The sequence below is a fragment of the Syzygium oleosum genome, unplaced genomic scaffold, assembly GCF_021117445.2.
Source record: "Syzygium oleosum isolate NSW1041296 unplaced genomic scaffold, Sole_v2.1 Sole_v2.21, whole genome shotgun sequence".
NCBI classification, from domain to species: Eukaryota; Viridiplantae; Streptophyta; class Magnoliopsida; order Myrtales; family Myrtaceae; genus Syzygium; species Syzygium oleosum.
The window spans coordinates 4,211,889-4,235,750 of record NW_026607505.1 but is presented as its reverse complement, the minus strand read 5'-3'; the positions used below and the strand labels follow the sequence as shown (position 1 = coordinate 4,235,750).

Here is a 23,862-nt window from a genome sequence, read left to right as displayed (position 1 = left end):
CGATACAAAAGCAACAATCATCTCCTTAGAATTTTCAAAATGCATATCTTGTATATAGAGTATCGACCAATTGATATGATGGCAGAACAGTTCTACATTTGACCATACCAACTCGTGCCGGGAAACAGCTAGCTGGGGATGCAGTCCCTAGCAGGAACAAACAATATCTGGGCCCGTGTGAATAAGCTCTTTCAAACGACTCAAAAGAATAATGATTGACATCATGAACCCAATCGTGAAAAATGCCTCCATTGTATGTGAGCCTCCTGTGCAATTTATTGCCTTGGATAATCACCAAGCTTGTGCATCTGCCAAGTCTCATGAGGAGCAACATGCTCATGGGAAGGGTTATATTGCTGCAAAAGGAGATGAAGAAATGGATAAAAACGTACTCTAATTCGAGCTACAACAAAGCAGCAAAGCAAAACAGTTCGCTGTTACAAGTCAACAAATAGAGTACTATTGATGCAAGAAGCATCAGAAGTTCGGATTATGTAGTAGGTTAAAAGGAAGACCCAAGAAAGGAAAAGCATAGCGAGTTATTTTATTTTTTGGCCTTTCATATTCATTACGATGACACAAGGCAAACTGATGTCTCCATCATGCAACATTTGCATGTCCAATCTCATCCATTAATGCTAAAACATCTAGATAGGCCAATGTGATATTACTTCAGGAGCTAGCTTCGACAATACAGCTACCAAACCATGAGAAGTTTCATTTACTATTTTTAGACAAAGTAGACACATTAAGTCCCGAGAATGCATTACAGTTGCTTTCCATGATGTCTCTTTTTGAAAAATTATTCTGCCCACTAACGCGAATCGGCTGACAAGAGTAAGAAGCATGAATAGCGACTATATCCTACCTCCATCTTTATCATAAGCTCTTTGGCAGTAGGAGCAGAGAGCACTATATCCCGAGCACTGGGCTTGATAAAACCTTCTTTGACACCATTGTCGAATAAAGCAAGCAGGCTATTGTAGTACCCCTCAACATTCAGGAGACCAACCTGTATCATCATCCACAGAATCATAACTCGTGCACAAATACGTAACCATTACATTTTAAACAAGACTATTTGGAAATTACAGGTTTCTTATGAATGCCAAGCTGGGACCATGTTATCATTTCCAAAGTTTCTTCCATTGTTCCATATCCTCCTGAGCAACAAAAGCGCGAACATAGAGTTTCAACAATAAGATAAATAATGAAAGCATGACAACTACGAAGGTCGATACTAAAGAATACCAGGAAGAGCAATGAAGGCATCTGCTTCACGAGCCATCACAGCTTTGCGCTCATGCATGTCAAGGACGGTCCGTACTTCCCCAACAGTCTGGCCAGATATCTGATAACATGGGAGACATAGAGTTTATCACATATTAAGACAGTGTCATAGCGGCACGCAAGATGTTATAATCTCAGATTAGAGATAAAGATGCAGAGAAAGAAGCGGAAATAAGTCAACATAGCAAGGCTGTGAACAGACCATAATCAGGTAATGAGCTAGGGCCATGTTACAATTAAGATCGAGAGATATACCGTACTAACATGCAACAACCATCACCGAGAGTGACTTGTTGAAGCGCATTTAACGACTAAACTTTGTGCTTATGACAACAAGAAGATGCGAATTTCAGGCATCAGATTGACCTGACATGTTTTATCCAACTTTAGCTAGAACAGCTGAAAAAAGAGGAAGGGGAGAATCCGCAAAGACCTTAATCTCAGCCTTACCAAAAGGCTCGAAAGAAATGAAAAAGGACCAGAAAAGTTCCTAACCTCAAGGGGCATGAGAGCTTTAGGAATCACCCTGCATGCAAAAGAAGTAGAGATTACAAAAACAGGGAGTTACCATGAATCAATAACATTCGTATAAATGGAAGGGAAAAACAAAAGGCACACCATACAGAGTGTCTCATAGTTACCCCAAAACATGGCACCCTCCATCAAACACTTTCTGGGAAATTAAACCCATCAACCCAACACTCCCTCCACCATAAACCAAATCCATCTTCCTCTTCACCTGCAAGAATTTATTCCCACAAAAGGTGAACAACAGTGACACGCAAAAGGGGAAAAACAATCGACCATATTAAACACCAAATGCCGTTGACCATCTATCTGCATCAAAATGTTCGTGGACCGGCTCCAAGTATCAAACACCTTCGCTACAGTCAACATTATGAAGAGAGCTAAAGTCAAAACACAAACTCCGACGCATTGTACAGCCATGATGAGGTCACAGAATAAAACCCTCTTAACCGTGTGCAATGAAATTAATGAGCGCTCAGAGTTTCAGTACAGAATCACTTCCTGTAGCATCAAACAAGGAAAAAAGTTCCGATTTTTGTTTCTCCTTCTCAAACTCAAGTGTGAAAACAAGACCGGTTAACGTGCAACAATCCTGGCAAAAACACATAAAAAGCCCAAGTCAAAAACAAACCAGTTCATCGCCCAGTTCAAGAGCTGCATCGCTGAATACTTGTCTGTGCCCAGAGTTGCTCCCGCAGAACACGCAGACCCTCTGGAACTTCCTCCTGACAATCTCACCGTCCTCCATTTAAAGCCGCTCGAGCTCTTCGCGGAGTTTCAATCAAGCAAGAACCATCAAGAAAACTGCCAAAACAGATGGGAAGAAGCCAAGCAAAGAAAGCTTTTGGAGAGCAATGAATAAAGAAACGGAAAGGACGGGTCAAAAAAACTGCGGGTACTTCAAAAAGACAATCTTGGGTTGATTCGATATTGGTAAACAGAGCATTCAAAGCCTGAGAAATCGCAAGAACTCTCCCTTGAGCGTGGACGGGCAGGAAATATATATTTTGGGTGGAAGAGGACACGACTAGCCCACATGCTTCATTGCCTTTGTAATCAAATGTTTCCCTGTCGATTTACAAAGATTCGGAATCGAGTTAAATAAGCGCACACCAGAGTCGCACACCAGAGTCATTGTGTAAACGACCGGGCAGAGGAAAGAATGAGACGTGCTCTGTGGTATTTTCTTCTGCCGCCTCTGTTTTTTCACAGTGACGTGAACAGGGAAGTTTATCTACGGAATAAAAACATGGGTTAATATCACGAAAAATCTCAAATTGGTACATCTGTAATAAATTTACCCTCAATTATTTTTTTGACCACAAAAAACTCTAAACTTGTACACTTTTAACAAATTTACCCTCTGTTAGTTTCCATTAAATTTTGCTGTCAAATTGTTAAGTTTGATGACACGTGATAGTTGATAGGTGTACCAGTTTGGGGTTTTACCCCTCTATTTGTCACAAGTTTACCAAGTTGTGATTTTTCGTGATATTAATCCAATTTAACGGATACTAATAGAGGGTAAATTTATCACAAATGTACCAGTTTTGGATTTTTAGTAATCAAAAAATTAGTTTAGAATAAAATCGTTGCAGGTGTATCAGTTTGGGATTTGTGATGGTCAAAAAAATAGTTCGGGATAAAATTGTCACAAGTGTACCAGTGTGAGGTTTGTGATGGTAAAAAAAAATAGTTCGGGCAAAATTTGTCACAGATATACCAGTTTAGGGTTTTTTGTGGTCAAAAAATTAGTTCGGGGTAAAATTATCACATGTCTACCATTTTTGGGTTTTTTATGGTATTAACCCAAAAACATATGACCCACAAGAGAAAACACACGAGTCTGGCCAAAAGTACAAGAAAGGGAATGCATAACAAAGAGATTGAGAGTGAGCTGGGCGAGCAAATTGAAATGGGTGGCTCCTTTGCTCACTGTTTAACTTTAAGGGTCCATTTGTTTGAGATAAAATTATTTCCGGAAATTTGTTTTTCGATTTTTCGAAGTTTGGATGACAAAAGTAACTATTTTTCTCAACAATGATCTTTGTGGAAAATATTTTTTTCTTTCGTCATGAAGTTTTCGGTAAAATAAACGCACCCTATGTCATATAAAATTCTAATACACAAAGAAAAGTGCGTGAAAAAAAGAAAAGAAATTGAAGTAATGAAATTATGGTACTTATTTTACTAAATTTTGGCTTTTCTTTTTGAGATCTCTGATGGTATAATTTATTCCACAAATGGAAATAACAAAGGGAAGTGTTTATCTAAAGAAAAAGCCCCACTTCCCTTGGTTTATGATCAACATTTGTTATATCGATGTCATCATTTTCCGTCAATTTCCCTCAATTTCATTCAACGCGAAATTCTCGCGGCACAGGTACAGTTTAATTTGATAATTATTCGCACTTTTGTAGCGTAAACAATACATATCCCTTTTTATGCAAATGAATTTTGGATTAAGACACATTTTCCACGCATATAGTATGAAAGTAGCTTCTTGTCTTGAGTTCAAGGTCTAAAAAGAATAATTATAATCCTAAATGCTTTATTGAAAACAATCCTACTTTACATATTTTTGGTCGGGTGGTCATCATAATTTCCAAATTCCAATCATAGCACTCTTTATGGAATCCACGATAAGGGCCCAATTAACATCAAAAGCTAGCTGACACTAGACATAACAAAAAAAGAAAGAAAGAAAAATTCATAATAATAAGTATATAACCTTGACTTGACATTTTCACGGCCTTTTTTTTATTCAGGTAGTCTATTATTGTATTATTGTTATTATTTTTTGTCATAATTAACTTTCCATTCTTATACATAAATATCCTAACCAAAATATAATAATACCCTCTCTTTTTTTGTCTTTTTAAACACACGTACATATCATCATCTTCTCAACTCGCAACATTATCTTAAAAATTGCTTCCATTAGAGTATGTCCAATTGCATGAGCAGAAGAAAATATCTGAAGGTTTGCGGAGAAGGACTTCGATTTTTTTAAATTATCGAAAAATTGCCGTGTCGAGGAAATTTTCGTCGAAATTATTACTTTGTATATGAATCTAATCCACTCTCCTCCTAATGCTTAGTTGCAATACACGTAATATTTAACCTTAAAAAGTACATTTAGGCGCATTGTTTAATCATCTTAGACATCAAACTTTATTCTATTGCGTTCACATTTCGACCTATGCTTTATTTTATAGATGGACCTATATATAGAGCCAATTAAAAGAATGTAATTATTGAGGAGTCCCGTGAACAAACACGGTATCGCGGCGAGCAAGAGAAGATTATAGAATTGAGCAACTCCGATCTGATTATCTATGTGAATAATTGTACTTTTGATGGATCAATTTTGAATATAATGCATTTTATAACGGACATATTGAATATTTAAAAAAAAGGGTCTTCGTGTGATGACGGCGACGCCAACATGTGTTCAATTAGATATAATCGTCTTCATTAATTGAAAAATCGTCAGCTCAACTATCTCCTTTTCGAGAGCATCCCTATTGTATGTTTTCCGTTGTATATGTACGTCTTCCGACGAAAATCGATTAGTTTCCCCAAATGCATGAATTCTCCATATATGATAATCATCTTTTCTTAATTTCTTCTCCTTGATTTTATTTGACCATATCACTTGTCTTCCTAGGGTTCCTACCAGAGTTGGATTAACAACTATCATCACCTAATCACTTTCTTATTTGCTTTAATAGCGAACGTGGACAATTTGTTGAGATCTAGAAGGAGGCGTGTGAGCAAGAACTTCTAGCCCTAGCCTCCTCTTCCCAAGCGATACCCTTTTGAATATATCCAGCACAAAAGGGGAAAAAGAGGGAAAAGCAAATGAAGAAGTTTTGAGAACCTTTGATGCCCAATTTACAAATATCGCCATGCTCGAGAAAGATGCAAATCTCAATTGAACCACCCGATTGAGAATTTCAGTTTAGAAGATTAGCTCTCCGAGAAAAAAATGAGGGAATTAAATACCACGAAGGAAAAAAGGTGGGACAACGTGCTTTTTCAGGCATGCTGCCGACCCCCACAAACGACATCATTAATTCAAGGTATTACTGAAGCATCAAGCGTGCGCGCGCGCGCGCTCAATTGATACCTCGCGATCATCCGGGGTGCCGATAAGATTGCCCGGCTATCTCGCTTCGAGAGCATCGAGAATCTCTCTCTCTTTATAGATAGGAACGAACGGGGCACACGGCGGGGCAGGAGGGGGGCGCGGAATTCTAAGGGGGTGTTTGGTTCAGCTTTGGGAAAGGGCTTTGAGCCCCGAAAGCCCATTCCCAAAATGCTGGAGTGTTTGGTTCAGCATTTGACCTAGCATTGGCCAAATGCTAGCATTCCACGAATGCTACTGTTCACAGATATTTTATTTTATTTTTGGTTTGAAGCTGTTCTTCACCAGGTAGCCGGCGAGGGCGGCCGGCGAGGGTGGCCGGCGAGGGAGAAGGGCCGGCGAGGTCGGGCGACCACCGGCGAGCCAGATCTGCCGCCGCCGGCGGTCGCCCGAGGCCAGGCGACCCTCGGCGGGGGTCGCACGACCTAAGCCCATTTCCCCAATGGGCTTTCACTCAAAGGTATTTGCATTCCTCCAAGTAGTATTTTCAAAGTTGAACCAAACATGCCTTAAATCAGTGCACCCAAAGCTCATCGGAAGGGGGCCACCAACCAAGATTCTTTGTCCCTGCCCAAAGGACAGGGCGGACCTTAAAAGACACACAGAGGCCCGAAGGGGCATGAAAATTAAGTGGGGACAAGGGGATCGAGCTTTGGACCAATCGATGCTTTGCTGGCCATGTGCACCTGCCTGCAGACCAGAGGCCCCCTCGATGGTGGTGTGGCCTGCTGACGTGGCGCCCATGCGCCATTCTCCCCGAGTTGGGTGTTTGGACAATGAGCCAATGGCCGTGAATTTGTGAGGCCAAAAACGAAAGAGAGAGAGAGAGAGAGGGAAGGGGGGGGAGGCATTTGCACCATTTTAGGCCAAAAGGTTTAGCAAACTTTTAACTGCCGAAGAGAGATGAACTTTGCTAAATTTGAGAGCGGTTGGTTGTTGATTCCCAAAAACTGCCTCTTTCACCGTCCTTTCCTCCCTCTCTCTCCTTCATCCCCTGGTTGCATGTCCAATAATTTGTTCCCCAGAGCTATGCTCTGAAGAGAATCAGAGGAACTCCGCGTCGCCCCGCGAGTAAATATTGATTCGCGCCGGGACTCGGTTCTCGTCTCGGTCATTCTCGATGTCTGTGCCTTCACGGGTGTGCGGTAATTGTCGCGAGCTCGGCTTTCTGTGTCTTGGTAATGGGAAGAAGAGGTCCCACGAAGAGGAGTGATTACCCGTTTGCGGATATCCTGTTTCCGCAATTATTTCTAGTTTTTTGGATCGCCGCGACGATAGTTATGATCACGTCTTTGTGCGGCGTCCGTTTCCGAAGGAGACCGCATTCTTCCACCAAAGATGGAAAAGAGAAAGATAGCCCGACATACAAATCGAAAATTACCGAGACGGCGGAGGCGGCGATCGCTTCCGCACCTCAAGCAAATGGCAAAGTAGAGTTAGATGACGCGAAGGTGGAGATACCTCGAAGCCAAGAGCTCCCACTTCCACCTGCGAGGAAGCATATGAACGAGAGCCATTCCTACAACCATCTCCCGAGGGCGGCGTCTAGAAAGAACAACCTGAAGATGAACCTGAGCGTGAAGATCGCGAGAAGCCGATCGGTATCGAAGCACGGGCAGGATGGCCAGCAAGAGAAATTGAAGCGGGAAGACTCCATCTGGACGAAGACCATAATACTTGGGGAGAAGTGCAGAGTTCCAGACGACGACGACGACGCGATAATTTACGACAACCAAGGGAATAGGATCTCGACCTACCGGGCAAGGACCCCGAGATCCTTAACCATTTCTAGGACTAGCTCGATGATCGATCAAGATGCAATCCCTTCACAGTAAGGGATGAGCGGGGAAGAGGGGGAATGTGTAAGTTTCAATTGAAATTTGCCAACATCAATTTTTTTTTCTCTTCCTTGATTTCAAATCGAGAATTCTTACCCACATTTTCTTTTATGAATCTCGGTCATCTTAACGTGATATCATAACATATAATAAGATTGCTAGAATATTGCGGCAGATTCAATCTGAATTTGTCGCTAAGGCAAATTTCAAATGAAATCAAAGACGAAAGTAGAAGCTTATCCACATGCTCGGTATTTGATTTCTCTTTTTACATCGGAAACCTTGGGTCTTAAGGAAACATTCATTGAATTCTTGTGACACGAAAAGATTAATTTTCTCCGAGATATGATTGGAAAACGCTCTTGCACTTATTGAATTTCTAAGGTTACAGCCGTTAATTGAAATTTAACTTCTCAATTTAAATAAATAATGTTAATTATGTGCTGCTCAACGGACCCAAGCGGCTCCGCCATCCGGTCAGGCACTAACCATTCGGCTCAACCTCGACCGATTGTCGCCGAAAATCGCGGGCAGCTTTGGGCAGGTGACTTTGCCTTTGAGAGGCCCGGTTCGACCCCCATCTTGCCCGTTATCACCATCTAGGCCCCTATCTTTTCTGTGCACATGTTTTTTTTTTCCTGCTATAACTAAACAGGAGAAAACCAATAAGGATTATAAAGTATATTTAATTAAATTTCTTGTATATATGTGTAGTGATATGTGGCACAATAAATACTTAAATTTGGATGTATTATTTGCCGAAATGCTAGCGTTTTTATTTTGTTTCCGTTCGATATCACCTATCCCAGCATGTAAATAAATTCCACCTTCGGTCTTTATATCGTCGCTAGCGATTATTATTTTGTTCTCATTCGACGTCGCTCGAGGTATAACATTCAAAGGTCGGGCGTGTGAACAAACGATCGAAAAATCGTCCTTATCGTTTTTGGCCCCGTGCCGATGAAATCTTTCGCGTATCATATATTATCAAATAAAAATTACCACGAGGAAATTAGATTTTTTACGTCGCAACGGTCAAAATATTATTTTAACCGTTCGTATGATGTATGCTTTTGAAAATTAAATTCCCTTAACATAATTTCCTCGAAATAGAAAAGTCGTTTGCTCTCTGGTCCGCCACGCCACGTCACGTCGTTCTCGGGAAAGCCTGAACCAACCGGGGCGGAGCCAATCAGATCGAAGCCCTTTTCAACGGTACCCGACAGCGAGGCCACGTGGACGACGCGGATTTGGTCCGGTCCGGCGACGACGTCACCGCAAGACGCGTCGTCGTATTTGCGTCTGCCTCCTGTTCAAAACTTGGTTCTTCAAGGAGCGCCGCCGGAATAAGGGCGAGCTCTCGAGATCCTCGAGATTGGCTCCTCAAAAGAGACACCGGCTACAACCGGTAGCCCTAATTTATTTATTTGTTTATTTTTCATTTGGCCGGCTGCAGCCTTCTTTTATTTTGAATTTTTGCTTTTAACCACGTTGCCTTCTTTCTTAAGTTCATGGGAAAATGATGCCCCTAAATCTATGAACTTTCGTCTAATATGCAATACAGTCGTTGAACTTTTAATTTATTCAATACGATCCCTAAACTTTGACCCAATATGCAATATTATTCTCGAACTTTCAATTTATTCAATGCGGTTCATAAACTTTCGATACATGTTCAATTTAGTTTATGGATTATATGAGAATGTTTGATGTTGTCCTTTGATTGATTCAAGCTAATAAAATTTGCTAATTTGACTTTCAATAGGTAAGTTTGAAAGGTGGACAAAAAACTAATGTTATCCACGTAAGATGTTTAACTCAAATCAAAATATAATTATATCTTCAATATGTTTAATTTGGAAAAATGATTGTTCATGTTTCTTTAATGATGCGGATTATTATATCTGAATTGAATTTGATGTAAGCCAATGCAATTAGTTGTAATAGCTCCACCATCCAATCCACGCGATGTTTGCGGATTTTGAAGAATCGTAATGCTTATTATAATTTAATGATATAATAGATTGAATTACGACGAGTGAACACTACAAAAGGAAAGAGTAAGGGTATGTTTGGGAGAGTTTTGGAGAAATGACCTTTTAGGTAAATAAAAAGGACTTTAGGTTAAGAATTTTGACAAAATCCAATCTAAAAAGTAATTATTAAAAGTAAAGAGGAAACCCCAGCTCAGTCGTGCTCGAGGGCCGCGGCTCAAGCCACCCACCTTGGGCGTTGGGTTTCATGGAGGTCACGTGACCCCATGCAAACCTTGCCTCAAGTCGCAAGACCCCATTAACGTCCCTCTGAGCTCTCGCGACCTCAGGTGAGGCTCACCCGATGGTTAGATATGGGCTTTGTCAAGGACATCGCATGAGGCTGCATGGTGAAAATAGTGACGGCAAAACTAGAATTTAGATAACTTAGCGAGATCAAGGTTGGAAGAAGAAAATATCTTTTAGCATTCGGGAAAAATGCTCGATGCTAAAGTCGGGCAGAACTTGCGTTTGGCCGAGAGCCCTTGGAAATGCCGGCTTTGGTTCAAAAGCCTTTGAAAATATCTCGCCAAACACCTCAATTTTGGCATAAAGGCCAGTACAGAAAATAAGGCTACGAATAACAATCATTTTGTTTCAGAAATCAATTTGTGGCCAGATTTTTCTATTTATGTTCCTGGACAAGTTTCTGAGAAAAAAACACGTTTGATAACGGCACAAAATTTCTGTTCCCGAAATAAAAATTTGTTCGATAATGGCACAAAATTTCTCCCTCTCGGGTGATCGGTGAGTGGACGGTGGGCAGATGGCGGTGGCAGACAGTGGTAGCGAACATCGAGCGGCGGATGGCGGGGGGAGGCGACAGCGGATGGCGACACGGCCAGTGTGGAAGACGGCGTCGGGTAGCGGTAGGACCGTAGGAGGCTGGCGATAGACGGTGGGTGGGCGACCGGCTAGTAGCGAGGACGAGCGATGAGAAGAACTTCTCATTTTTGTTCCAGAAATAAAAAAGTAGAAATTGTTTACTTCTTAATTCTGTACCAAACTTATTTTTGAAATCAAAATTTATTCCAAAAATTGAAAAATAAAATTGCGTTACCGAACGGATTTCTGTTCCAAACTTATTTCTAGAACAGAAAAATGGAAACAGAAGCCTAAGGGTGTGAATGGTAACCATTTTGCTCCAGAAATCAAATTCTTGCCAGAAATTGATTTCTGGAATTCTTGCCAGAAATTGATTTCTGGAGGAGAAATCTGTTTGGTAAAACATGACTAATTCTGCTCCAGAAATTAATTTCTGAAAGAGAAATCTGTATGATAAAACAGGAGGAAGTTTTCTTGTGGAGAAAGTCCTTTTTCCCAAAAATGATAGCCCCATGTTAACTGGCTTAAGTCGCTATCTACATTTGTGAAGATTTGTCTTCTCAGCTTCACAAATATGTCCATATTTAATGTCGAGTCTAAATACATCTTGGAGGCATATCACTTTGTTTCTAAGAAACATGCCTTGGCAGGATTTGTTGAATTCGGTTCCTTGTGTTCTTGAAATCTAATGCAAGAAACAGCAGTTGAAAGTTAAGTTGTGAACGGATAATCACCAAATCTTATGAAGTATTTTAAGCCTTTCGCACATGATCTCCAGCAGGTATGCTACTGCCATCCTAGATTGCAATGCCGGGATAATAAACTTCGTATATGGAGAAGATAAAACTCGATCAGATAGATCAGAGAAGGAAAATACAGTTATATGGTAAGGGCTTAGATTATGTGATTCCTATTATCTCATTTTCCTGTTACTTTAGACGCTATGAGGGCTTTGTGTAGGAAATTTTTTGCTTCTGCTCGCATTTCCTTTCCACTGAATTCTCCAAGAATAGTCAACAGAGGGAAGATTAACTAAGTTGAGTTGGTAATTGAACTCAGACCATTCTCCAAAACTTCAGCAAATAATTAAGGGAAAAAGAAAGGTAATGATAAACTTGAGATTCGCATGTGCAAAATAAACAGATTTATGGTACTTTTAAGCAGCAGATGGCAGATCCAAGCATTTGTAAAGTCTCAACAGCCGAAGATGGCAAATTTATTAGAATTTTTCTGTCATTCACAAGCCCAACAAGAGAAAGTGCAAGACCTAATGAGAGACTAAGAGTACTAGCACCCCAATTCGCCAGTCCCCTCTTCGAAAAATGCTTCCTCAAATCAAGAAAAGCTTTCTAGCTTCAGTTGCTCTAACATTGTTTCCAACAGTCCCTCGCTTTGCACATCTTACCTGCTCAAAATTGATAAAAATAATAAGAAACCGACATTACTCTAAATTCAACAACAGAGGAACGCGAATAACACACCAATTACAGCAACTTTAGACCATTCAATTCCCCGAAGAGACATTACATGAAAGCAAAGCAAACGATGTCAAACATGAGTCACTGGGCATTCAGTTTTTTTGGGAGCACACATTGCAAACCTGAAGCTTGGAGAGTATCCTGCAATTCCCAAGCCATCACAAAATACCAGCAAACCAGTCATCTATTGAAACACAACCAAGTCTTCTTATTTTAGATTAATCGAGTGCCTGGTAGCAAGCATCATGGAACAAAGCAAGTAGTAGTTAGAAGCAACAGTGCAAAGCTCGCAAAACAAATAGCCACCCCTATTCCACTCGCTACCTTGGTTAGCCATAGACAAATTGGACGAACAATCGCATACCCAGAGAAGCTAATGACCACGGCTCAAACTCTAAACTGTACAGAATGATCTGCGTTTTGCCAATATCTACACCTAAATTAAAGAGTCGAATCAACCAAGAAGATTTCAACATCCCTGAAACACATCTATGGCTCATTCTTCAGGCATTACATGAACATTCAACAAAGAATCAGCTACAACCTATGACAAATATCTTCCTTTCTGACCTCAAAACAGCACACATCAGCTAAACATAGTTCATAACTTCATACAGAAACCAATTCACCTAAAACAACAAAAAGCTCTAACCTTTAATCACGGCCTTCATCCAAAATCATCTAAGCTTCTCCTTGGCCAAGCTCTTCCTCGCAGCGTCCTTGACCTTCTCTATGTACCCTTCAGTTGGCGGCGTGAGTGTCTCCATGAAGCAATTTGCAGGGAAAGGTGTCAAATCTGGCACCAGCGCCGCCTCTCGCAGCTTCTCCGGCAGAGCCTCAATCGCCTCCTTCTTCATCCGCAACAAATTACTCTCCACAGCCTGCCTCGCCATATGCCTCGTCATCAAAACCCTAGAATACTCCTTCACGAGCCGCCTTCCATCCTCGACCGTGAGCCCATACTTCGAATCTTATCCGCATCGACCCACCCCAACGAGATCAAATCCAAGCCCGGGTCCCGATTATCTCTGGCTTCTCGAAGACGACTCGGTTCGACTTCCTTTCTTCAAGATGTCGATCTCTCGCTACGGCCCCTTGCCGATCAGCCCCATCTTCTCGCGCTCGGCCTCGCGGGCCCGCTGCTTCTCGGTCAAGTAGCGGAGCGGGGTGGGCCTCGATGAGGGCCTCGGCCTCGGAGGGGCCGCGAATCGCAGAGCTAGACACGAATGACGAAACAAACCGATTCAGCCACACAACCCACACATCATAGCCCTTTCGAAACAGAAACCCCGCGGCTCAACTTCAACCTCAACCTCAATCCGCAGCATGCTAATCAAGTTCTCGCCAGACCGCTCCGCGGCGTCTCGTTGCGGCTGCGTCGCGCACCGTGGATTGCACCGAAGGGAAAAGCTAACGACGAGAGAGGAGATGAAACAGTTGGAGGAATCGAAGACTCACGAGCTACGCATGAAGAAACGGAAGCGGCGGAGAGAGAGTGAGGGCCAAAATCGATCGCCGCCGCGTGCGGTGGTCGCTCCGTGCAAGCCACGAGGAGGGAAGGAGGGCACGAAACCCGAAGAGAGTCGAACGTCTCTTGAAGAGAGTAAAGAAGGAAATTTGGCCAGAATGCATTCGGGAAGCCAGAAGCTACAAAAACTAGCTTCTTTTTTTTGGCCCAAAACACATTCTAGAAGCAAAAACTCATTCTGGAACAAAAAAAAGAATGTATTTTTACCAAACGTATTTTTGCTCCATAATGCAAAAATTCCTCCGGAATGCATTCCGGAAATTTTTTAACAAACGCATTTCTGTTCCGAAATGCATTCTAGAGCAGAAATTTTGCTCCATAATGGATTTCATGCGCGCCCTAAAAGTCCCCCGGTACTGTGTTTTAGCAAATCTTTATATATTGGTTTTATTTGTATTTTATTATCAAAGAAAAGAAAAACAAAAAAACATAAAGGTCGCACTTGACTCAAAACCGGTTTCAGCCGGTGACCCTTGTCCCCCCCCTCCTTGGTTTGGGATTGGTGTGAAACCGAAAATCAACGGCTGGGATCACCCGAGGATCCATTCCCCGCCCAAAATAAAAATAAATAAATAAAAGGAAAGGAAAGGAAAGGAAAGGAAAAGAAACAAACAACCCGCCGGAGAAGAAGAAGAAGAAAATCCCCTCCTCCTCCCCCACATCCCACGCGCTGCCTCCTCCTCCTTTCGCCACCACGAAAACGAACGCGGGACGAGGTTAGGGTTCGGCGGCGGCGGCGGCGGCGATTCGGGGGCTGCGAATCGCGTCCTCTTCGGGGCGATCTCCTCGCGTGCGCTCGGGCTCGGGTTTCGATACGATCCTTCCCGTCGAATCGCTCGTTTCTTTTGGCTTGGATCGGCCTCGGTCCGCGTTCGTGCCTCGATCGCTTCGGATCGTTTTGAGACTTTCGGGGGGGTTGGGAGGCTTCGCCGCTCGATCGCTACCGGCGGGGGTTGAATCTGTTGCCGTAAATTTCGAGCGACATTATCGTCTCCGGCTCTCGCGTTTTTTTCTTGTGCTGAATTTGGAGGAGGGTTCGTTTGCGGATGAGCGCCGGTGATTTCTGGGTCGATCCATGGGGGTTCCTTCGTGATTGAGAAGGGGGGTTTTTTTTTGGGGGGGGCGGGCGGTTTTTGTTTTTGATTTCGTGAGGAGCTTCACTGTGCTGTGGATGTATCTTGTGGTTCTCAGAGAGGGAGATTGGCTTGCGAACATACCTAAGACGTCTCGGGGTGTTCTCGGGCCGCTGTCTCTGCTGCCTTTCGAGCAGGAAGCGGTTTCCTTCTGCACCCAGAGAGATAGATGGGATAAGGCCTTCTTCGAGCTGCAGGGCGGATAACTGGGAAGCTATCGCCAGAGGTTTGAAAGGGTGTGGGGATTTTTCTGGTTTTCTGGCGGCTGCGGCGGCGGCGGCAATCCGCGATGGGCTCGTCTCAAGGCTCCACTTTGTCGACTGATGTGGCTGGGTTTGTCGAGGGATCGTCGGCGCATGGGATGGTTAAGTACGTCGATTCCCTTCCTGTTTATGTGAAGGAGCTGATTGCTGGGGGTGCTGCTGGTGGCTTTGCTAAGACTGCCGTCGCTCCCCTGGAACGGACTAAGATACTTTTGCAGGTAATGCCTTGGAGAAGGTTTCTCTTTTTTTTTGAGTTGGTGAACTTATAAAGCTGTTTGTCTAATGAAATTATTTTTTAGGGAAAAGATTAGAATTAGTTTGGTTTAGCCTTTTGCTATGCAAGACACATCGATTATATGCTGTTAAGGCACGGAAAAATTGGAAATTGATACGTGGGGGTTTTTTGCGTGTACCTCTGAGCTGTGATAAACCAAATAAAATTCCTAGAATACTAATTCTTTTGCGCCATGTTCTTTTGTAACAGTACCTTTATCATTTTGTAAAGTCTTATTGGTATCTTGGTTTCATAAAATAAAAGCTTCCACATTTTTTTTAGTGTTCATGATTCTCGCTATCTTCTAGCTGTTGACTAATGGTTGAATTGCCATTAGGACCTTAGCATATTCTTTTTTGCGGTCGTGAGTTTGGGATGGATTGAGGTGCATCCAGCATGCTTTTTCTGAGAAACCAATCTGTCAAAGTTCACCCTGCTTGGGTGTCTACATGTATGTGGTGATTGCCTTAGACAAAAGAAGCTGCAGTCTAATCGACCGTGAATTTCCAATGGTTTTGCTCTCTGAGCACACCATATAACATTCGATGACTTCCACCAGGTGTATTTCTTTGTTTTTATTTGAGAAGCAGTTCGGTAACTTAGTGATTGGGGGGCTTATATGCTTCAGCTTTGCAATTCAGGGAAGAGTCAGTTTTGTATGTTCTTTTGTTTGTTGCCTTGTTGAGTGCACATTTTCTGGCTTGTCTTGCAGACAAGAACTGAGGGGTTCCAATCTCTAGGGGTATGGAGAAGCTTGCAGAAGTTGCTGGAGACTGAAGGTTTTAAGGGATTTTATAGGTGAGTTTGTAATTGAAATATGTGAACTTGCGTCTTTTTTCTTCTATGAAAGGCAGTAAAATGATGCATGTCTTTGTGTTGTCTTCCAGAGGAAATGGAGCCAGTGTCCTACGTATTGTTCCTTATGCAGCCTTGCATTTTATGACGTATGAGCAATACCGCTGCTGGATCTTGAATAACTATCAAGTTTTAGGTTCTGGGCCAGTTATAGATCTTCTGGCTGGCTCGGCAGCTGGAGGAACAGCAGTATTATGCACATATCCGTTGGATCTTGCTCGAACTAAACTTGCTTATCAGGTAAATAATTTGCATAAACCATTATTCTTTTTTTTTTTATTAAAAAAAATTTCCTGATGTTTTGAGGACTCTTATCGTTCTTCAGAAGGAGTTTATTTCGATATGGATTTACTAGCATCCTATGTAGATGCGATTATTGGTTACATGCGTTTTGTTTCTATCATCTATTCAAGGATACTCTTTTGTCACGGCTGTATATGTATCTAATGTCCGTGATAGGACAATACTAAAACCTTCTTTGCCAGACAAAATGTTCAATTTGCATTTTGAGCGCATAATGCATGATATTATTGGACCATCTAACTTTTTTTCTCGTGTGTTAAACTATTTTTGGTGGTTGAGCAACCATTTAACCTTTTCTTTTTTACTTATCCAGATCAATGATCCTTGCTTGATAAAATGATAGCTGTTGTTTAAGTGTATCTTCTTGGTTGATATGTGTTAATGGAAAAGCAGGTTAAAAACACAGGAGCAACATTGGGAAATGGTGTATCAAGCGTTGCTCTCCAGCCTGCTTATGATGGTATTAAAGATGTGTTGAGAAGTGTCTATAAGGAAGGGGGAATGCGCGGATTGTACCGGGGTGTAGGTGAGTGTGCTCAACATCCTTTGGATAGTCGATCTTATCATGTTTTTCATATCTTTATTCCATAAGCCATGTTTTTTTGAGAAAGTGCTGTATTCTTTTTAAACTGCATACTACTATACCATGGATTATGGTCCTCTTGAAATATCATCTTCTTCCTATAAGCAACTATTTTGCGTTCTTTAATCAGGTCCAACTCTAATTGGAATACTCCCATACGCTGGTTTAAAGTTCTACATATATGAGGAGCTTAAGACACATGTTCCTGAAGAGCATCAGAAGTCCATTGTGATGCGATTATCTTGTGGAGCTCTGGCTGGATTATTTGGACAGACTTTCACATATCCACTAGATGTTGTCAGAAGACAGATGCAGGTATAACTCTATTACTTTTAGGTGACTAGCTGGCTGATGTCCTTTCTCCTTTAGTAGAAGCCTAAATGGATGTGCTTTGTCTGACTTACCTGATACATAAGCACCTACCAGTACAAGCTACATGTATGAATCTACATAATTCCTGTTCACCACGAGTTTGTGCACCATTGACTCCCAGAACTTTTTGGCGGAGAAGACTACCGTTATGATTGCGAGTGCTAGAACTGGAATGACGTATACATGCATGCACGATATTTAGATTCTGTACTTCTTATACTTGATGTGCCACGCAACATTTTGTGTCATGAGTTACTCATGATTATTAGGAAGGGGAAAAATCTGAAACCTAATGTGAGAATGTTTACTTTTTTTTTTGTCATGACACTCTAGTGCTTCAAGATGAAGCGTTATCTGCAATTGAAAACTAAATAACGTATCTAGACTTTTACCATAATGCAATTGACTATGCATCATATCCCAGGTATTATAGGTTAATGAAGGCTTTTGGCTATTAGATTCCCCATAATGAGTACACCGAATTATTTTTGACGTCCTCTGTCTCCAGTGGAGTGGGGAGGTCAGACTTAGATTATGAGGTATTTGATCGTTTAAAGTTCGTTAATATTACTAAATCTTCTTTGACTTGTGGTTTCGATAAACGAGGCAATACTCCAAAGCATTTATATGGCGCGGTCGCTCTCCCAATTCCTGTATGGGCTTGATTCTGGATTTTTCAAATTTTCTTGCTTACTCTCAGATTGCATTTGGGCTATTAGTTTCTCTGCTTGGGGGGAACGACTCTAGAATTGTGATACCCGGTGACTAAAATTACTTGGATCTGAAATATTGAGTTCCTTGTTGAAAATTGTGCAGGTTGAATCTCTGCAGCCCTCTGTTGGTGGACATATATACAAGAACACGTGGGATGGCCTCACTTCTATAGTCCGTAATCAAGGGTGGAAACAGCTGTTTGCAGGCCTCAGTATAAATTACATCAAGGTATTTGGTTTCTTTACAGATTTCAAACTATAAGCAAACGAGATTGATTGCTTGAAGGTATAATGTTACCTTACTCATCTGTCTCACTTGAATCGGCTCCTTTCCTTTCCTGATTATTCTGTAGATTGTTCCTTCGGTGGCAATTGGCTTCACAGCATATGATACGATGAAGAATTGGCTTCGCATTCCCCCTCGACAAAAGTCGCAGAATGTGTCTACAGCATGAATTTCTGACGAAAATCATGAAGTGGTCCTCCGTTCTGTACAATTGTCCAATGTGGCTTTGTTTGTCCTTTTAAGATGGCTGACAGGAATTATTCATGTAGAACTCTATTGCACTAATATGTTCCACTCTAAGAAGTGGAAAATACTTTATACAATACCATATGAAATAAAGTTTATACATTATTCTGTGAGTTCTGATTGATTTGGCTGCATCACATTTGTAAGATGTCTAAGGTAAGGCTCAATTGATGACCCATTTATCTAACTTGAGCATAATGTCTTTTACGGGTTTGTCATCCCTCTTCATACCAGTTGATTTGGCCGGTTCTCAGTGTGTAATGAACATTCACTACAGGCGATAATTACCATTAGGCTACGTTTGGTAGTCCGGATTTGAGTCCGGATAGAATAACAAAATATCCTATTCAGTGTTTGGCGACGTCTTCTGGATTGGATATACCCGGATAAGAATTCCGGGCTAGGGGTTGGGATAGACCCGGATTCGATAAAAAAGTAGAGAAAAAAAAAACAAAATAATTTTCTTCCAACGATGGAGTGATGGAGTCAGGCAAATCGCCGTCACAACAGTCTACCACTCCTGACCACCGTGCAATCGACATTGTCTTCGACCAATGCTGATCGCCGTCCAGTTGATTGTCCTTTGACAACTGTCAAACCGAATCGGCGTGATGCTTCAACATATGTTGGTCCTGAATGGTGATCACCTAATTTTGCCGTAATGCTTCGATGTCCGATCGCGTCATCTACTCAAATTTGCAACTATGCTAACAATCGGAAGATTTCAAAGGAGGACGAGGAGGATCTCTAGCGAAAACGGTGATTGCTCAAAATGATGCTAGTCTCGGCCGTGCGAGATTACATCAAGAGGATGTTGCCCTAGATTCCTCGACCCTAGATTTGAAAAATATTACCTCTGTGAGCAAGTGAGATTTTCAAAGATTTTGAATTTTATCTTGAATTGTAAAATGATTTTTTACAATCTGAAAGATATCTGAAGGATTTCTAATCCCACCTTATCTTATCCTATCACAATCCAAATCCGGGCCACCAAACGTAGCCTTCGAGCTTTAGAGGGTCTGAAAAACATAACAACAGAATTCAGGGAAAGGAGGAGGCATTGAACCCTGTTCATTCACCGGGACAAGTACATCAGTAGCCCAGAGTTTCATATCGGCGTGTGAATGTTCTGGACGTATAATCTTTGTTTCTGTTATAAGATACAGCATTTAGCTTCTTATTTTGTTGAAACGGCTGATGAAAGTGTTTTTTATTACAAAAACTGCTAGAAGTACTCCTGAATACCACTAGCTACAAACTGATTTTCAATTTCTTTCTACGACTCTAAGCTTCACGCCATGCTTGAAATTGAGGACTATGCCGAACTCGAGTTCCAACGGTTTCTCCATATTTGGGGAGTGTCGGAATATGTATTTCCTGTATAAGTGGATCAAAGAGAGTTTGATTTCCTGTAAGGAGAACTTCTGCCCTATGCAGGCGCGAGGACCGATTCCAAATGGTATGAGGGCGTAAGGATGCCTCCGTTTCTGCTCCTCGCAATTTGGATCGAATCTCTCCGGTCTGAATTTCTCCGGCTCGGGGAAGTTTTTCGGGTCTTTCGCTAGAACCCCGAGCGCCAACCAGACCCATGTGCCCTATACATTGCAATAGGAGCTGTTTCACACACTATTCCACATTCTAGCTCTCCCAAGCACATAGATGTAAGTAGAAGACACTAGGGATGTTAACTCAATGTACCTTTGGGAGAAGATAGCCACCTATTTCTACTTCTCTTGATGTTTCTCTTGCGACTAACGGCGAAACCAAGTAAAACCTCATCGCCTCTTTGATTACCTGCAACAAAACAAACAAAAGTTGGAGGTGAGAAGCTGAGCCACTGGCGCAAAACATTCGACGTTTGAATCATCTGCTTGGAATACGAGGCCATATAGTAACAATGAATAACGAGTTTCAAGATCTTGCCTGATCGAGATAGGGAAATTTTTCGTGGAGATCCTGAGCAGTTGGCAACTGATCACGTGGACCAAACCCATCGATCTCTTCAAGCAACTTCTTCTCGACTTCTGGGTGTCCGGCGACGAGATAGACCACAGAAGACAGCGTGAAAGACGTTGTAGCTGACCCGGCAAGTAAGTGCTCATACGTGACTGCACTTACATAGTCCGGGGTAAATACATTCTTGGCAGCCTTCTCCGACTCCCTTGCATTAAGTATGAGCGACAGAAAATCCTTTGAGCTCCTCTCCTTCTCCTTCATTCTCTTCGACACGATTCCATTAAGCCTACTTGCCAATTCCTTATTAGTCCGGTCGACTTTTCGATCCATCGTGCCAGGAATTCTCTTAAGTATCTGCCTGAAAGGCTCCTGGAGTATAGGGACAAGCAGACCCAGTATGATCGAGAATGAGCCAGATAAGTCCATCTTGAGCTGCGTCGTCGAGTAGATGTGTTTGTTGATGAAATCGCTGACTTCATTGTCTCTGTCGCCATTGCCTTTTTCACTGGCACTACTCCCGTGACCCAGCTTGGACTGCCCTCTAGAAAGGCCGAAGTCCACGCCAAAGGCCGCCTGGCCAATCACATCCGTGGCCAACTTGAGAGAAAGGTTGGAAAACGTGACGTCCTCCTCTTTGAAAGAGCAGAGATTCTCCGCTGCCGACTCGATGTACTTCTGCATTGTGGGGACTAAGCTCGCGAGGTGCGACGGCTGGTAAACAGACAGGATTGTGTTCCTCATCGTCGACCATCTCACGTCCCTGCGACAGGACTTCTATTAGTAATTATGAGACTGAACTAATGCAGGTATACCCTCTCCTGTATCAGCCAAATAGGGGTGTTTTCGCGAAATTAACATAGGAAAAAGAACATAAATTGCTTGTGAAAATGTTGTGGACGAGACATCACTTGGTGAAGAAGAGACCCTTTTGGTGGAGTGGGGATGCAGCAATTGGAGAAGGGATGCTTCTGTTGGGAATGTCCTTAAACTTCTTTATCCCAACCTCCTTGCAAAGCTCTGCATCAGCTACGATTATCAGGGGTTGCCTTCCCATGTGAAACCTGCTCAGATCATTTCTTAACTTTTGATCAGTCATCTATAAGACCTCTTGTTGGCATTGAATTTCAAAATAGAAAAACAAAAAAATGAATTGATTCCTAATAACATCGAAAGGGAACTATTCCGATTGTAAAGTGAAAAAGTTATATGCAATCTGTGGGCTGCATTTGTAAATGGATTGCTTTCCGACCATCCAAGATGCAGAGGACCGGTCTCCATCATCTGTCCAAGCTTTGTTCATGTCCACATCAGTGCACTACTTTCGGCTATGGTCTAGTCATGCAAGAGAATTTAACTGGTTCAACGCCATCCATTGTAACTCAACAGCATAAAGTATATCTCATCAAGTTGCTTCTTGCTCCTGTTAATTCCATTCTCTCATGGTGAAGAGTTTGATTAGGCTCTTTATGACATCCATCGTTAATGTGAAAAATAACTCATATGCCACAGACGGATGATTGACATGCGGAAGTATCTAATTACATAACTAATTGCAGGTGCACAAGTCAGTCATCCCACGGCGACCGTATAACTTGTTCATACGCTAGCAACGGATCCGAAACTAAACCAAATAATTATTCACGGAGATGCTGTTGCAACAAGGGATAATCAAGCTCCATTTATCTAGATCAATACATCAGCGTTATGCAAACTCATCAGATTTCTGTATCGAGACGTACCACCTGGTATAGAGTTCGCAAAGCATTTCCCCTACTATATCTATAGCGAGAGTTAAGAATTATACATAGACATGTATAAGATGACAACTTGAGAGCCTACAGCGATCCAAGAATTCACATGACTTCATCAACCAAACTCAAAAGGCCCTAAACATCTTTGCATAGAACACATGAGAGGACAACAAAGAAAGACTAGACTAGAAACCGATTCAGTGACACACATCACACCAGAGCCTCCAACTTTGTCCCTCAAAAAACTTCACAAACATGTTAGTTTCTCGAGTTTTCCGGGGGGGGTCTCGAAAACCACGCCGGACCGGTTTCTCGATCGTTCAACCGAATAAAACGGACATCAACGGCCAATCTTTAGCAAGAACAGACACACTGACCTGAAAATAGGACCATAACGCTTGGCGAGGATGGAGAAGACATCAGGGCCGTACTTGGCCATCAAGGGGAGGTGTCCCACAAGAGGGAAGGCGGGCGGGCCCGGGACCTTCCTCACTCCCCAGTAGGGAGCGTACAAGTAGCTCGCGAGGCCCATCAGAATGGCCAACCCTGTGAACCCAAGCGCTGACAGCAGAGCAGGAGGGCTTGTGACGAAGGTGGTTCCTATCTCCATCACTCTCTGCAAACTGAACTCCCACATGTTTTCACAGAAACAGAGAGAAAGAGAGATGGTGGTTTAGAAAGAGAGAGAGAGCTTTCGCTGGTATTTTATATGGAGGTTTAGAGTGGGGTGAGGTTGGGGGTGTCAGCACCGAAGCATCTTATTGGGAGCTTGGCGTCTGTCGGTACATGCATGATGAGATTATGATATTGGGAGAAAGTGGGGGCTTCCTTCTGTTGATGTTTAAAGTATGAGAGAAAACAACGAGAAAGTGTTTATGGTGGCTCAACCCTAATTAGGATTGTATGATATGTATTTATAGGAGTGACTAATTACAGAAAGGGTATAGATATAAATATAATTAAATAAATACCCCATAATGCATATAATTATACATTAATAACTTCTCGGTCTTCTTTTCTTGGACCTTTTGGGTTGGTGAGATCATTCTTAGTGTCTTTCCTTTTGGTCATCGATTCACTGATTCGAGCTTACAAGTTGTGTCTTGTTCTAATTTTCCATCACACTACGATTATGGGACTGAAAGGCAGGTCAGAAGCAAGCCATCGGCATCTGAATTTCGCGCATATTTACCGCGAGAAGTCGAGGGGGATTGTGAAGGCTAAGGTGCTGTACTTCTTAGGCTTAGTTATGTGATATTTTGCCGACTCCATCGAATTCTTGAATCTAGAGGTGAGCGGTTCCCGGTCCGGTCCGGTCCAACCCAAGAATCAGGAACCGGACCGGGAGGACCGGTTCCCAGTTTCTAAGACCGGGGATCGGACCGGCTAGTTTTGGGATCGTTGATCGGTTTCAATGGGACCAATATTAAATATTATTTGTGAACCGGAAATCGATT

At 42.3% G+C, this 23,862-nt stretch overlaps 3 protein-coding genes and 1 pseudogene across 4 annotated transcripts; 1 reads left to right on the top strand and 3 right to left on the bottom strand.

Moving 5' to 3' along the window:
* On the bottom strand, positions 1 to 2,925 carry LOC115671240 (cytokinin riboside 5'-monophosphate phosphoribohydrolase LOG8). The gene is made up of 7 exons (XM_030592751.2): positions 2,450 to 2,925; positions 1,932 to 2,029; positions 1,786 to 1,816; positions 1,252 to 1,351; positions 1,093 to 1,163; positions 869 to 1,012; positions 1 to 356 (listed from the first exon to the last, which is right to left on the bottom strand). Exons 1-7 carry the CDS (start codon positions 2,564 to 2,566, stop codon positions 276 to 278), a joined length of 642 nt encoding a protein of 213 aa, XP_030448611.1. The 5' UTR covers positions 2,567 to 2,925; the 3' UTR covers positions 1 to 275.
* Positions 2,926 to 11,793: 8,868 nt separating this feature from the next.
* On the bottom strand, positions 11,794 to 13,948 carry LOC115671108 (uncharacterized; annotated as a pseudogene).
* Positions 13,949 to 14,381: 433 nt separating this feature from the next.
* Positions 14,382 to 18,811, top strand: LOC115671223 (mitochondrial carrier protein CoAc1). 2 transcript variants are annotated; one of them, XM_056321009.1, is made up of 8 exons: positions 15,144 to 15,284; positions 15,678 to 15,899; positions 16,053 to 16,138; positions 16,228 to 16,435; positions 16,892 to 17,024; positions 17,212 to 17,396; positions 18,270 to 18,395; positions 18,520 to 18,811. In XM_056321009.1, exons 4-8 carry the CDS (start codon positions 16,280 to 16,282, stop codon positions 18,619 to 18,621), a joined length of 702 nt encoding a protein of 233 aa, XP_056176984.1. In that variant the 5' UTR covers positions 15,144 to 15,284; positions 15,678 to 15,899; positions 16,053 to 16,138; positions 16,228 to 16,279; the 3' UTR covers positions 18,622 to 18,811. The 2 variants fall into 2 exon arrangements, with proteins under 2 accessions (XP_030448586.1, XP_056176984.1); XM_030592726.2 differs by lacking the exon at positions 15,678 to 15,899 and having other exon boundaries at positions 14,382 to 15,284.
* Positions 18,812 to 19,738: 927 nt separating this feature from the next.
* LOC115671221 (cytochrome P450 711A1) lies at positions 19,739 to 23,210 on the bottom strand. The gene is made up of 5 exons (XM_030592723.2): positions 22,783 to 23,210; positions 21,563 to 21,715; positions 20,622 to 21,414; positions 20,397 to 20,492; positions 19,739 to 20,293 (listed from the first exon to the last, which is right to left on the bottom strand). Exons 1-5 carry the CDS (start codon positions 23,040 to 23,042, stop codon positions 19,964 to 19,966), a joined length of 1,632 nt encoding a protein of 543 aa, XP_030448583.1. The 5' UTR covers positions 23,043 to 23,210; the 3' UTR covers positions 19,739 to 19,963.
* Positions 23,211 to 23,862: the final 652 nt, after the last annotated feature.

What these genes read in the sequence shown, in the direction of transcription:
- LOC115671240 (XM_030592751.2), bottom strand. Translation starts at nt 2,566, where the DNA reads ATGGAGGACGGTGAGATTGTCAGGAGGAAGTTCCAGAGGGTCTGCGTG. An exon ending in GGAGGGTGCCATGTTTTGGG is followed by an intron (nt 1,817 to 1,931) that starts GTAACTATGAGA and finishes TTTTGCATGCAG; the next exon opens with GGTGATTCCTAAAGCTCTCA. An exon ending in TGCCTTCATTGCTCTTCCTG is followed by an intron (nt 1,164 to 1,251) that starts GTATTCTTTAGT and finishes TTTGTTGCTCAG; the next exon opens with GAGGATATGGAACAATGGAA.
- LOC115671223 (XM_030592726.2), top strand. Translation starts at nt 15,093, where the DNA reads ATGGGCTCGTCTCAAGGCTCCACTTTGTCGACTGATGTGGCTGGGTTT. An exon ending in GGACTAAGATACTTTTGCAG is followed by an intron (nt 15,285 to 16,052) that starts GTAATGCCTTGG and finishes CTTGTCTTGCAG; the next exon opens with ACAAGAACTGAGGGGTTCCA. An exon ending in TCAGTATAAATTACATCAAG is followed by an intron (nt 18,396 to 18,519) that starts GTATTTGGTTTC and finishes ATTATTCTGTAG; the next exon opens with ATTGTTCCTTCGGTGGCAAT.
- LOC115671221 (XM_030592723.2), bottom strand. Translation starts at nt 23,042, where the DNA reads ATGTGGGAGTTCAGTTTGCAGAGAGTGATGGAGATAGGAACCACCTTC. An exon ending in CGTTATGGTCCTATTTTCAG is followed by an intron (nt 21,716 to 22,782) that starts GTCAGTGTGTCT and finishes TGATCTGAGCAG; the next exon opens with GTTTCACATGGGAAGGCAAC. An exon ending in AAGGGTCTCTTCTTCACCAA is followed by an intron (nt 21,415 to 21,562) that starts GTGATGTCTCGT and finishes GTCCTGTCGCAG; the next exon opens with GGACGTGAGATGGTCGACGA.